The following is a 14,205-nucleotide window of genomic DNA, read 5'->3' on the forward strand; positions in this document are numbered from 1 at the left end:
TGATTTAAAGCAGAGTTTGCATGGAAGCAAGCAGCATATCATACACCATCTTCAATAAAGAACCTTATTCCTATAACGGCAACATCAAAGCATGCCTAACTTACCTTTAATGCCACACTTTGAGGACAGATTTTTCATTCCATTCAAACGTGACAACTTGGCATTCCACATCTATTTCCATAGCGGAGTCATCATGTCAGGAAGAATAAGTGCCACAAACAAAAGTGCAGTTTTAGCACTTTATTTGCACAATTGGATTTGCACTGTACAAGTACCCCCAGTTAAGGTGTAGAGGAAAGAACATAAGAGCATCTCTTCTTGCCCAACATGAGCATCCCCTGCCCTCACTCATATGCCAAGGAGAAAAAGTTTTTCTTTATATAAAAAAAAAATGAATAAATAAAAGCAGCTGCATGCTGAACAAATATATGGCTTAAGGAGACCCTTCCAGTGCCAAATGAATACCTTAAATTAAATTAAAAAGGTGTAAATTAAAAGAGAAATGAACTGTCCAGCCTCTGATAGCATGTATGGCCTTGGTTTAAATAGCATGTAAAATGGAGTGTATAAACCAACACAGGGAGGGGGGGGGAGGCATATGGTGAGCTCCATGTACACAATACACCATCCATTGTGTGAGGTTTGCACACATTAAGACAGAACACTTCGATTTAAAAAGGGGAGGGGGGGAGAAAAAAAAAAAAAAAAAAAAAAAAGCTCCTTTGACATTTTTAGATGGATGTACAGGAAGTTCTCTGAAAGAAACAACAAATTAGTTAAATGCACTCAAATTTCCATTAGCCAAGTATTAATGTCGCCATATTAACACAAAATTTTGTATAAAAATAGAACAAGACACTTAACAAAAATAGATCAATGTCAAATAAGAGACAAAGGGGCAAGCTCAGGTTTGGTTTGACCATGATGCTTTTGATGCATCAAGTCTGGGTAGAGGCACTCTTGCCCCCCCTCTCGGCCAGCAGCCCGCAGTGGAACCCGCGGGTTCCGTCGGGGCCCCGTGGGAGCCTGGTGACGCCCAGGGGAAGGCCGTCCGCATTCTGGATCTTGCGGCCCAACATGGGGCTCCCCACTGGGCTGCTCTCCTGCGAGGCCACCTGCTTGCGCCTCTGCACCCACGGGCTGCCAGACGGCGTCAGGCTGCTGTCGGACGAGTAGTCGGCCCAGCGGCGCCCGGGCTCGGGGCTTAGCCGGCCCTGGCTGGCTAAGGGCGATTTGTGGGAGTGGGGGGATTTGCGTTGGGCGCAGGGACTGGCGCGGGGGCTGGACCACGGACTGTTGCGGGGCGAAAGGTGATTGTTCTGGAAGGCCCCACCTGCGGCCGTTGGACTTAGCTTGTTGCAAGACTGCGACTTGCGGGCTGGCCGGGGCGACGTGGGCGTGCTTTCCGTGTCCGAGGAACTGCAGGCCGAGTCGTCGGCGTGGTACTGGAGCTCTCTGACTCGGCTGTTGAGTGAGCGGCTTTTGCGCATCCCCGTGGCGGGGGCCTCCTCGCTGGGCCGCTCCTTCTGGACTTTCTTTTTCGGGGGTTTGGTGCCGATCAGGACCACCTTCAAGCCCGGTGAGCCACTCCCGCCTTCCTCGCTGCCTACGGCCTCGTTGGCTTTGACGGCCGCCTCCACCTCTTCGAACTCCACGATGGCGCACTCCTCGGTGCCCAGCTGGGCATAACGGCCACTCAGCCTCTTTAGGTCGGCCGGCAGGTCCTTGCCGGGCTTGAGGACGCGCACAGACGCGATGGCGCCGTATGTCCCAAAGGCTTTGAGCAGCAGCTTCATCAGCTGCTCCTGCTGAGGGGCGCCGCTCTCGCCGCCTCCGTTCTTCGTGAGCCGGGCCAGCTCGGGCCAGCGCTGCAGCTCGCTCAGCAGCAGCATGCGGCTAGGCAGCGACTCGCTGGCGAAAACCGGCACAGCGGACTTGCGCCGCACCTTGCGGCCCTCGTCATTGAGCTCCAGTAGCTTGGATTTTCTCAGGGCAAAAGCGGTCGTTCTCCAGTCGCGGGTCAAGTGTTTCACCTGAAAAAAAACAAGACACCTGTGTTACATGCTGTGACTATGAAATGTCCATCCGTCTCAATTAAATTTGGTCAAAATATCCCAGGCATCAAGAATTACAGTACACTTTAAAACCGGAGGCGGCGGTCCGGTTTGATGAGAATAAGATACTGCTCGCCCACCCACTTTATTTTTTCCAGTACGTGTATTTTTCATCAAAAAAAAAAAAAAAAAAAAAAAAAGTATGATTACAAAAACATTACATGGGAGTCAGGTTATATCCGGGACAGGAGTGCTACACCCTGTGAGAAAGGGATGCAAGGAGTAGTGAATAGGACAGTGAAACTGGAGTGTGGTGGGTAATACCTAAACGCACAGAAAACTGAGTGCAAGTGAGAGCACAGGAACTTTACAAAGTCATAAGAGATGTGTATAGCAATTACGTCGTGGCCCCACACCATGCAACTAAGTCCCATTGGCTAGGGTCTACAGACATGCTAATGAATCAAATATTTTCATATTGTTCTGTACACCCCCCCCCCCCCCCCCCAATATATTGGCCTATTTTTTTTATGCAACGGTTTTGCTTTTCCCATTTTTTCCACCGAATCGGGTATTTTTCATTGCAGCCATGGTTACCTTTTTGAAGGAAGTCAGCAGCTTGACGCTGACAAAGCCCAGCTTGTTGCGCCGCACGTGCTTGAGCAGGAAGGCATCATGCTCCAAGTTTTCGTCCGAGAGGTAGTACTCGATCTGGGTCACTAGCTTTTGGATGAGCTCCTGGTCGGGGGGCTGCCAGCTCTCTTCCTCGAGCTCCCCACCGCTGGTCCCAGCACCACTGTATAGAGACAATTGAATTGTGTCATTTTGTGTCCAAAAAGTCCCTGTCCATCCCAATCTGACCCGTTGTTGTTCTACTCCAATCCTGTAGATGGCAGTAATGTAGCTTCATTTAAAAGCGGGAACCAACTGCCACACCAGGGGCCTCATGTACAAAGACTTGCATGGATTTCCTACTAAAACATGGCGTACGCTCAAATCCAGAAAACGTCGTACACAAAAATATCCAGATGTATGCAACTCTGCATACTCATGAATCCAAGCACATTTCCTTCGTACATTCCAATCAACGTGGAAATGAGCGCACATGTTGGAGTAGCCGACTCCTCCATGTCCACGCCCACATTTGAATATGCAAATCACATTTAAATGAACCCTGCACCTGAGATGCCGATCTCTGCATCATCAGAAAAAAGGGAAAGTGAGCAAGGCAATGAAGAAAAATATTTTTTTCTGAATGTGAAGTTCCTCAATGAAGTGGAGGTGCGCAAGAAAATCCTCTTTGGCACCCTGTCGTCCGCCGTTAACAACACGCGAAATAGCAGTGAATGGTATAGCGTGTGTGCGGCTGTCAATGCTGTGGAGTCAGATCAGCGCACACATGCTGAACTAAAAAAAAAAAAAAAAAAAAAAAAAAAAGATGTGGTCAGACATTAAGGTGGATGTGAAGCAGAGGACAGCTGCCCACAGCCAAAGTGTGGACAAAACACGCAGAGGAACCGGCGCGGAGCCTTACCCCGTTCGAGGAGAGAATCGCTGCGGTCTTGGGTGACACTGCTCTCATATGTGGCTGACTCTGATCACCCCACAAGGTTGCCATGTATTTTTATAACTCATAACAAATGTGCTCATACAGTAACCTACACTGTGAGATAAAGGTTCATGCGTAAATGTTTTGTGTGTGGTATTTGTAATAAATCTTTTGAATTCAAATAGAAGCACATCAGCATATCAAAGAGGATAAAAACTTTGACTCCTTTTTGATTACTCAATTTATTATTTTAATACACAGGCGTGGACGCGCACGCTGAAAAAAAAAAATCATGTTTTTTTTAGGAGAAGAGGGGTAAATGTCAATTTAAACATTTTAATCATGTGCAACTGATGCACCACCCCTCCAAGAAACTAAAAACTTATTTTTATTTGTTTGGACTCACCCCCTAAAACTCCATTCAGTCGCCAATCATATGGACAGTAACAAATGACTAGCGAATCACAATCAAATTTTTACTCCTTGTACTATTCCAAAATAGGAGTCCAACAGATGAAAAATCAGATTTGATTATTTGAAAAATATCTATTAAACCGGAAAGAGAGTATGCTGGTGCATTTCAGCTGTTTCAGCTTCTCTTTTGTTTAAAACGGCTTACTTTAACCAGGATCCCTTGCTGTACCATGGCCAAAGATAGAAGCCCGAGTCTTTTGCACCTCTCATAAATCCTCACTGGGGGGGGGAACAGCCGCCTCCTTTCTAGGTAGCCAGCTAGCCTAGGCTAGTCAGCAGGCCTAGCCATCTTACACACTGTGTTGGATAAACCTTCTCCCATTCATTCTGCCGCACAGTTGCCCTTTTGTGGCCCTTCCATGTTATCCATGCAACAATTTTAATTTTATTTTTTTAAACAAACTGAGTTACACTGCGTACATGCGCAGAAACTATGCGCAGTTTATCATCAAGTATTTCGTATTTTTTTAAGTAAATTCAGTTCTCATGAGAATAAAGTAAGTACAGTATATTATTCTTTTATTCCTTGTGATTCCAACCTGAAAATTTGTGTAAATAGATGTGGATCATTCTGATTCTTTATATGCAATTATCTCACCAAATAAATCGACGCGCACCATAGGTTGGTTGCCTCCGCTAAATCCATTAATCCCTGATAATTGTACACCTCGAAGGGCATTAACCCGCTTGCCAATGAAAATAATTACTGTAACTACCAAATCATATTTATAGGTGTTGTAGTCTAAATAGAAAGTTTTACTCAATTTCGTTTCCCATGCAACGCCTGAGGACTTGATTTTGAAGAGTCATTCCAACTCCATAACCTTAGGGAATGTAAACACTAAGTATTCCAGTAAATAGATTTTCTAGTTTGACAATCAGACAAAGTTGGATAATAACCGTAGGTATGACAATAAAACAAGTTATTATTACAAATAAATTCAGTATATTTATAATGCCATGCTTGATGCAAGCTCTCAGGATCGCAACACTGTCCTCTCTGTCGGTCTTCGTTGAATGGACGGCAGCATAAACATTGTAGCAGGGCATCATTCAGAACAACGGTAAAGTGTTCAGTTCGTATTTGTCCGTTTTTGTGCCAGGAAATGTCTCGGCAATTTCATTGTTTATTTTGTTGTTTTCTTCATGTTGATTTTACTCTCCTCATCTGTGAGTTGATTTCAATCTTATGGAGTTAACTCTTTGTGCCACTTCATTATTCCCTCAATTCCTCAGCAGCATCTCAGTCAGGTGTTGTAATCACCAAATGTAAATGATTTAATCACAAATTACTGTTTTAATGACTTTTTCCTTAATCAATGAAAGCACCATTTAAAAACAGCATTTTAAATTCACTTAGGTTATATTTATCTGATATTTACATGATCTTAAACAAAGTGAGGAAACTATGCAAAACTATACGAATTTGAGAAGGGGGTCAATATTTTTTTCCCACGGCGCTGTATATTCCTGTTGACCAATAGCATAACCATACAAGATACAAAATAAACAAACTGCCCCCTCGGGGACAATGAAGACAACTTGGATTGTAAACATTATCATTCTCCAGTTATGACGCTATTATTGTTGATGATGATTCTACTATTGCTTCTTTCAAATGTACATCATCTTTAATAGTAATACAGATTAACTAGTTTTGCCACTTTAGCCCACCTGAATAATGATGACACGATTGACTGTTTCTTTGGTCTGGTGGCCTCACCGCTAGCAGTGGTTAACTGGTAATGCTACGTGTGCTATGCAGTGAGTGACAGGCTGTACAGACTGCACTCGCATTTTTTATCCGTTCCACAGAAATCACTTAGGTGGTGGTGGTACTTCAAATGAATAAACAGTCTTGCCCGTTTTTGAAGATATCATGTCGGCACCGGCACACAACAGACGTTGGGAACCCGTGAAACCGAGCGGCTGCTCGCCCTCGATCGAATACTTATTACTGGATATGCTTTGGAATATTCTTCATGGAAAGTCTAATTTTCTTTTCGGTTTCACACACTTGCAATTGTTCTCCAGCTGATTCCATCGCGTATTCGCTCAGCTTTGGATACAATGGTGCCTTGTGCTTGGCAGTGAAGCTATAAATAGCCTCTCACATTTGGAATGGCTTGACAGAAAGTTAACCGAAAGCAGAGCCGATTGTCATTGTTCTAAATTTCAATAAGGCTCTTTCGCAATCTTGTGAATAAACAGTTGTTTTAAGGATTTTATTTATTTATTTATTTATTTATTTTTTTAATGAGAAAAACATTTTTTAAATATATGCCGCTGTAACCCGGAATGGGTAATTGAGCGCAAAAAAAAAAAAAACTCAGTACGGGAAAACCGGAGTAGCTGGCAGGTATGCATTTTTCTAGAGGATGAAGAATATGTTTTGAGTATTGTTATATACATTATCTCTCCACATGTTGTTCCACCATGTGTGTTCAAATATCCGTTGCTTAAAGGGTTCTAAAATCACGAGTATTGATGCTAACGTTAGCATGTCAATAGCTGATAATGTTGGCATTAAGCTAAACTGACTTATTTAAAAGGGGAAGGGAACCAACTTCTTTGGGGCACGTTTTTGGGGGGACAGCAAGTTTTGACATCTAGGGTTTAGTTCCCCTTTAAAGCAAAGCTATGTGGTTATTTTAAATAAACAAGGTGTCATTCTCTTTGTTTTAGGGCTAGCTTGACAGCAAAGTTCAAACGGGAGTGGCAATAAACCGCTTGAAATCTCTATTGATGAAATGTTCAATATTTGCCAAACTGCTGCTTAAAGTGAAGTGAGTTAAATTCAGTTTACTGCCACCATACAGCTCTCGAATCTCAAATTTGCACCTGCAAGTCAAAGCAAACATTTGGCCAAATGATGGCTTGTATCTGGAAATACTCGTCAGGTCACTCATATCTCAAGGCATCACTGTATTGTTCTAATATTTGTCTCCTTTGCATATATTCATATTTGGGATTTCTGTATCATTTCCCTACATTTTTTATACATTTCCGCTGTAATATTTGTCAGTCATACAAGACTAGACGTGTCTTGACTGTGTATTCCTGCGGTAATATTTTTTTATTGGTTAAAAATTTTAAATGTCTAAATTTTAATGTTTTGTAGTAGTGAGTTTTGAATTCTTTTTTAAATCCATTTTTCTGTAATATTTTGTATTCCTAAACTTTTTGTAATATGGTTCTGTGCTTATTCTAAAAGTTTTGTATTTTTGCTGTAATATTTCTGCTTATGTTGTAATATTAATTTACTAAGATGACATTCAAAAATTTTCAAATGCTACTTAATGTCTGTACAATAAACTTATGACATCAGTTTGATTATTTGCCAATTGTTTTGAACAAATGGAAAGAATGGATGGTGTTGTATTGTAATGGACAGCATATGATTATTAGACATATACTGTATGCATGGGAAGTGGGCTCTCCCATTTAGAGAATCTCCTCTTACTACATTTTACATTCAACTCAATCAGCTTAGAAGTGGCTGGCAGAATTGTACTCTGCCTGCCCCCACAGCAACAAGACACTCAGTCACAGGTCTTGGTGCCAAGACCTCTCCATCTGAGAGGTCCACAGTCCCAATCCTCCCACGGAGAATATGCACCTAAACTCCCGCCTTTCCTCTCCTCTATGGTAATGTTAACACAAAGTCTTGTACAAAGAAGGGGATAAGTGAGGGGGGCCTGAATGAATTTTTGTTGTAATGACTCATCCTCTCTTCACCCCCCACCCACAATCCCCTCAGCTTTCTAGCAAGCTGACCCCAAAGCTGGCTCAAGCTCTCATCTTCCAATGAGAGTCAGCGCAAGCCTTTTAGATGAGAGGACGCCAACATAAATCAAAATGAACAATACTGTGGAATCCCCAACATCCAACCTAGTACATTCCAGAGCACTCTCATAGGAAATAGACATACAGTAAACCCCCGCCTATTCTCCGTTTGCTTTTCACAAATTCACCTTATTTGCCTTTTTTTCCCCAGTGGAACCTAGCCTCAGCGATTTGCCCAAAAATTATAATAGTCATACACAGACACACCTGGTGCATTTAAAAAAAAAAAACGACATTTATTTTTAAGAGTTACGTTGTAAAATGAGTGAGATAATTTTAAACTGTTTTGCGATCATCATTCATGGAATATTTACAGTTTAAACATATTTGGGGGGTGTAATTACCTGCATTTTTTCACTATTCGCGACAGGGCTTGGTCCCTGTCCCCCGTGAATAAATAAAAACTGTAGATACTGTGTCGCATGATATAAACCATTAACCATCCAGACGACAGCTACCAATCATCTAGTCTCCTCCCACCTGCTATAAAGACAGAAAAAGCATAACAAGGAGGTGTGGCACAAAGCGCTTTGTGTGCCATAAACCCATCAGGGTGTGGCCACGCTTGCCTCTGTGTGCAGGCAATCCAGGTAGGAATTTCTCAAGAGGCAGGCTAAAAATAGCAGGCTGTGCCGCAAGTGGGGGTGAAGGTTCAGATTAAGGTGACGGTATCATCCTTTATCTCCCTTGAGTGTCTGGTAATTCCAGTAACACTGATGCTTGCAGTCTTAGAGAGACCTTTCTGTCAGCCTGGCTCAGGCAGTCCTCGAAAGAGAGAGCGGATTTTACACGCTTCCATTGCCACGTGCAATAAATACGCTGTTGATTGGCAGACGCTGTGTGCCAAAATCTGTTGAAAATGTATTTTTACTGGGAGCAAGAAAGCCAGGAAAAATCATCTGATCTGCTTTTCCTATTAAAACTATAGGCTGTGAAATTCAAACTGTTACAATTATCGTTAGTAGTAGTTCAATTGATAGAGATACAGGACAACATAAGAGTGCTTTTAAATGCATTCGGTCCACCCAACTGGTCAAGGCAGAAGGCCACTCACACGCAGAGTTTTGGGGAAGCCATGCAGCCACATTTTTTGGTTTAGTTGGATCAAAAACAAACGACTTATGCCAACATAGTCACTTTCGCCTTAAATTTGTACTGAGCAACCACTTTTATCACAATAAGTTCCACTTCTGGTTCTACCGTTATCATCACAGTAGTAGGGGAAAAACAATATTTTTTTTTTTACATGTCTTTTTAATGGCAAGGAACTTGCTGCATATTAAACGTGCCATGGGTAACTTTTGTTGTCATGCCTTTCCCATACAAGTATGAAAACAATCGCATGTTTTTAGCTTAGAAGTGACTCCAAATGCTGCCTGCCCACTCAACCAAATGTGACAAAAACAGCCCTATTGATAATGTCAACTTACGGTCACTTTCGCCACATTGTGCTGGGCAGCCAGGCCAGAGATGCTTGAACCATTTTTGTTTGCAATAAGTTCCACTTCTGTTTCTCGGGTTATCACATTTATATCCTTGCCACCACTGGCACTCCACGCACCCCAAAAGATAGTGGGGAACTTTTTGCAGCTCACCTACTCTCCCAAATGTGACCAAACAGGCAATTTCTTTAATAATGTCAACTTTAGCTATAATGGCATGAGAAGCCAGGACAGAGAAGCTTGAACCAGTTACGTTGCAATAAGTTCCACTTCTGGTTATCATGTGTATTTTCCATCAGTTGCATCCCCCCCAAAAAACACCATTAAAAAAGATGCATTTAGAGTCTTTAATGTATGCAGTGCCGCCTTTAGTAACCCAACCTTTCAAGGCAGATGGCCACCCACACGGAGTCTTGGGGAAGCCACTAATTTTTACTAATGTCAATCTATTGTCACTTCAGCCACATTGTACAGTGTGTGCACCAGTTTTGTTGCAGGAAGTTTCATTTCCAGTTCTACGGTTATCACAGTTGTGCATTTGTCATCTCCCCTCAAAAGATAATGAGCTTGCTCCATATTAACGTGTCCCCAAAACAAATATGAAATGTATTGAATTTTTGAGTGGAGCAGTGACTCTGAATGAGGCTTGCCCACCCTCCCAAATGTGACCAGATGCTTAGTACATACATATTTCTATTGCCTTTCCGGTTTGCTTGCATGCATCTTAAAATGCAAAGAGGCAGATGAATGAGTGCCCTGAGGTAACACCTTGTGAATTGGCTGCGTGTACGTCAAATTGAATTGGAGGAAAACGAGGTTGAATTCCCATTCAGAGCTTAGTAGCTGACGTCGGGAAGCATTCACTTCCATTTATTGACAAATCAATGGATTTTCAATTGTGAGATAAATAATAACATTTCAACGACCAAAGGGTGGGTTTTTAAAATCTATTCAGCCGCACTTGAACTTTCAAGTGTGCGTTTCCTGACTAACCTGGACTTGTCGTGCCTGCCGAATTCATCCTCGCTGCAGCTGCCGCCGATGAAGTCGACATGCCCTGGCGAGAATTCCTCCGGCTCCTCGTCTTCGGCCGCCTGAATGGCTACGGTGATGGTCACCGTGCCCATCTCCTGCGAGAGCCGGTGGTCCACGGTGATGACCTCCTCGGACGAGTCGGGGGAGCGCGGGCTGGGGATCCCCGCGGTCGCGCTCATGTTCTCCCCGGAGTAGGCGAAGGCGCCTCCGGAAGCCGAGCTGGAGTCGAGGAGGCGGGCAGGACGCGACGCCGCTCGACGGCTACTCTCGCGCAGGAGAACCCACGGAGCTCCCAAGACGCGCTCCACGGCTTGCCACGCGACCCCGATCCAGATCCGAGCGTCCGACGGAGCGGCCTGCGGAGCCGGCCAGACGCAGCCTGGAGCGGGAGAGGCCGACGACGGGCTGGAAGGGGAGGAGGCAGCAGCAGCACCGCCACCGCCGTGTACTGCAGCTACTTCCTCATATGTAAGAGGCTTTGTGGCTCCGAAGCGAGCTCTGGGATTGGGCCGTGGCGGCGTGTCTCGGCACTCACTGGCCCACAAGCAGAGGCTGACACAAAGCCAGGAGGGGGGCAGCAGGAAGGCGAGGCAACGCATGAAGGCGTTCACCAGAGCGTGCATACTGTATTTACTTCCTCGGGCGTGCACAAATGTGTTATTGTGATGACACACATCTGCATCGCCGACGCGGCGGTGAATAAGAAGGGGATTGAATTCACGTGTTGCGGCCTAATTGGGGAAGAACCGTGACAATGATTGAGGTAGACCTGCTAATTGGATAATCGGCTGGCGGCCTCTCCCGGCTGGCGCGGAAGTAGGGAAGAAGTGACCCTTCAGGAAAAAGGGGGACGCGTGTGGCTCATCCAGAGGAGTCAACATTTCCCCTTCCAATCATCCAATGTAACTTGATGGCGTGCTAAGTATATAGCCTTCAATCAGTAGATACATATCAATAAGAATACATGCTAAACAGATGCTACATATAGCACGGGCGAGCTAATATTTACCGGGGATCAAATCTTGGCTCGCTTGTGGCGTCACCCTGCTAACCAACAGTCAAAATTGAAATGTTGATCAAAAATAGTCAATAAACACAAGACAAATGAATACCGATTGCTGCCAAAGCTTCTGCAGTTTCAATCAGCGGGATAAGCTAACTCACAACGTGCAGTATGTATAACCTCAGTGGTGGTCATCAATAGTACATATAGGGTATATTAATATAGGCAGCTCGATTGCGAGCGGTTACCACATCCGCCTCACAGTTCTGAGGTTCTGGGATCAAATTTGGGCTAAGGCTGTGTGGAGTTTGAATGTTTTTATGTTTGAGTACTCTGGCTTCTTCCCACATTCAAAAACAAAAGCACATGCATGATAGGTTCATTCAGACTCAAAATTGTCCATAGGTATGAATGTGAATGCTTGCTGGCTGGCGACCAGTCCTTGGAGAAAATGGATGCATGGACATGCTAACATAGCAACGTACTGAATATCTCTTACAGGGTCAATCAATGCAATGCAAAAAAGTACAAAAGTTAATAAATGTAGATTATAATGAATACTTATAACGGTCAGATTTGGAAATCTACTGTGCGTCTCTCTATTTGTGTTTTGTGAGTTGTGAGGAATCAAACCTTAGTTGTACTTCCTCTATGTATCCCGAGCTACCTTATTTGCTGTTTCTGTAAGTAGCAAAAGGTGGCCTTTTTGATAGGGAGTACATGATATTAAATTGGTTGCTAGGGTGCAAGATAAAATCATCAATCTTTGTAATATTTCAGTTTTGTAGGTCTAGAAAAATGTAGTATTTGAAAACAAAACAAGAAAAAGGCTGAAGACATTTTAAGAAGCCATCTTGGGAACGGACTCCCTGGAAGAGTAGATCTTGTATATCATTGGACCAATTCCTGTATAAATAAAGGATCTTCTTCTTTTCCTTTCGGCCTGTTCCATGTAAGCCTACAGTATCCCCTGCTTCCTCCTCTGAAACACCAACTGCCCTCATGTCTTCCCTCACGACATCCATCAACCTCCTCTTCGGTCTTCCTCGAGCTCACTTGCCTGGCAGCTCCATTCTCCTTCTACCAATATACTCACTTTCTCTCCTCTGGACGTGTCCGATCCATCGAACTCTGCTCTCTCTAACTTTGTCTCCAAAACATCTAACCTTGGCTGAGGTTTGGTTCGTTCTGCCAAGGAGAAGATCGTTTTTGTATTTGTTGGTTTCCAGGACAGATTTCCCTCTTAAATGGACTCATGTGTGGGTCAAGGGAAAGCCCATTAAATTTGAATAGAGTGTCACGTGGAAAAACTAAGTGTACTTTGCCCAATACCAGTAGTCACACAAAACATGTTTTCCCTTAGCCTTGGAAGGGGTCCAGGTTCAAAACTATCTTAAGGACTTATGTCTTGAAGTTTATATTGTAAAACAATATTTCCACAAAGTGATCAATGACTTGGCTTTGTGGTCACAGTCACACACAGTGCCCACTCAGCCCTCGAAACCAAAGGTGTTTGTCCAGTTGGTCAGAATCAGAATCAGCTTTATTGGCCAAGTATGTTTCAAGACACACAAGGAATTTGTCTCCGGTAGTTGGAGCCACTCTGGTATGACAACAAACAGCCACTATGGCGAAATATACATTTAGGACATAAAAAAAACACGAGTGTGGAGAGTCATTGAGCAATGAAAGTGTACCAAACTTTTCACACTTTTAATGGTGGTGGTATTAACCAATCCACTTTTCTGAGCTTGTTTCTGGTCCTTGGCCCAACAACAGTGCCAATCACTCATAATAGGTTTTTTTTTTTTTTTTTTTTTTTAGCTGTCACCATCCCTGCATGAAGCATCCCAAGTCCCAAACACTGGCAATCGAGGCTCACAGCTGGTGGGCAGTCTGACTCATTCTCTGCACCACATGCCATATACACTGCTCCACTTTGTGTATACAATGCAACATGGAAAGTGTGGCAGAGATATGCGTGGGTGTGTGTGGGTGTGTGTGTGTGTGTGACTATGTGTGTGCGTTATGTGTGAGTGAGTGGCAGTTCTTAACATAGATTACAAAATCCTTACAATTACAAAAACCATAACCCTAAAAATCACAAACCCTAACCCAAACCATGACAAAATCCTGAACCTAACCTAAAACACTAAACCTAATCTGATCCTAATTCCTAAATTGAATCATGACAAAACCCTAACCATGGCTAAAACCCTAATCCCTATATTATCGTTTGTCCGAGGAGGACGATCAAAAATATTGTAGTGAATAGCAGTTTTAGCAATCAGCAGCATGAGCTACGAAAACTACAAGGCAAGTAGATGGCAATGAAAAGTCAACATGATTTTTTTCCTTTTTTTAAAGATACATGCCTACTATACAATCCAATCTGTCTCAACCTCATGACACAACTCTGTCCTGAAAACTGCACCAGCTGTGCATCTAATCTATTGTTTCCCATAATCTCTAGTGGCTTGTGTAGATGTTTTCATACCCCTCATCCTTTGGTTCACTGACCTTTCTGAGCCAATTATGTAATCTTGGATTCCTAGAAAGAAAGAAAAAAACATCCATATATCCATCCATTTTCTGGACACTTATCCTCACTAGGGTCGCGGGTGTCCTGGCGCCGATCTCGGCTGACTTCAGGCGGAAGGTGGGGTACAGCCTGAACTGGTCGCCAACCAATCGCAGGGCACATACAGACAAACATTCACACCTACCAACAATTTCGAGACTTCAATTAACCTACTATGCATCTTTTTTGGAATGTGGGATTAAACCTGAGTACCCATAGAA

General features: G+C 43.5%; 1 protein-coding gene across 1 annotated transcript; it reads right to left on the minus strand.

Annotated features, from left to right (window-relative positions):
• Positions 1–225: 225 nt before the first annotated feature.
• On the minus strand, positions 226–11,310 carry larp6a (La ribonucleoprotein 6, translational regulator a). The gene is made up of 3 exons (XM_061765494.1): positions 10,359–11,310; positions 2,652–2,850; positions 226–2,033 (listed from the first exon to the last, which is right to left on the minus strand). Exons 1-3 carry the CDS (start codon positions 11,021–11,023, stop codon positions 939–941), a joined length of 1,959 nt encoding a protein of 652 aa, XP_061621478.1. The 5' UTR covers positions 11,024–11,310; the 3' UTR covers positions 226–938.
• Between the last annotated feature and the right edge of the window lie 2,895 nt (positions 11,311–14,205).

This window comes from Phyllopteryx taeniolatus, chromosome 2, assembly GCF_024500385.1.
Source record: "Phyllopteryx taeniolatus isolate TA_2022b chromosome 2, UOR_Ptae_1.2, whole genome shotgun sequence".
Lineage (NCBI taxonomy): Eukaryota > Metazoa > Chordata > Actinopteri > Syngnathiformes > Syngnathidae > Phyllopteryx > Phyllopteryx taeniolatus.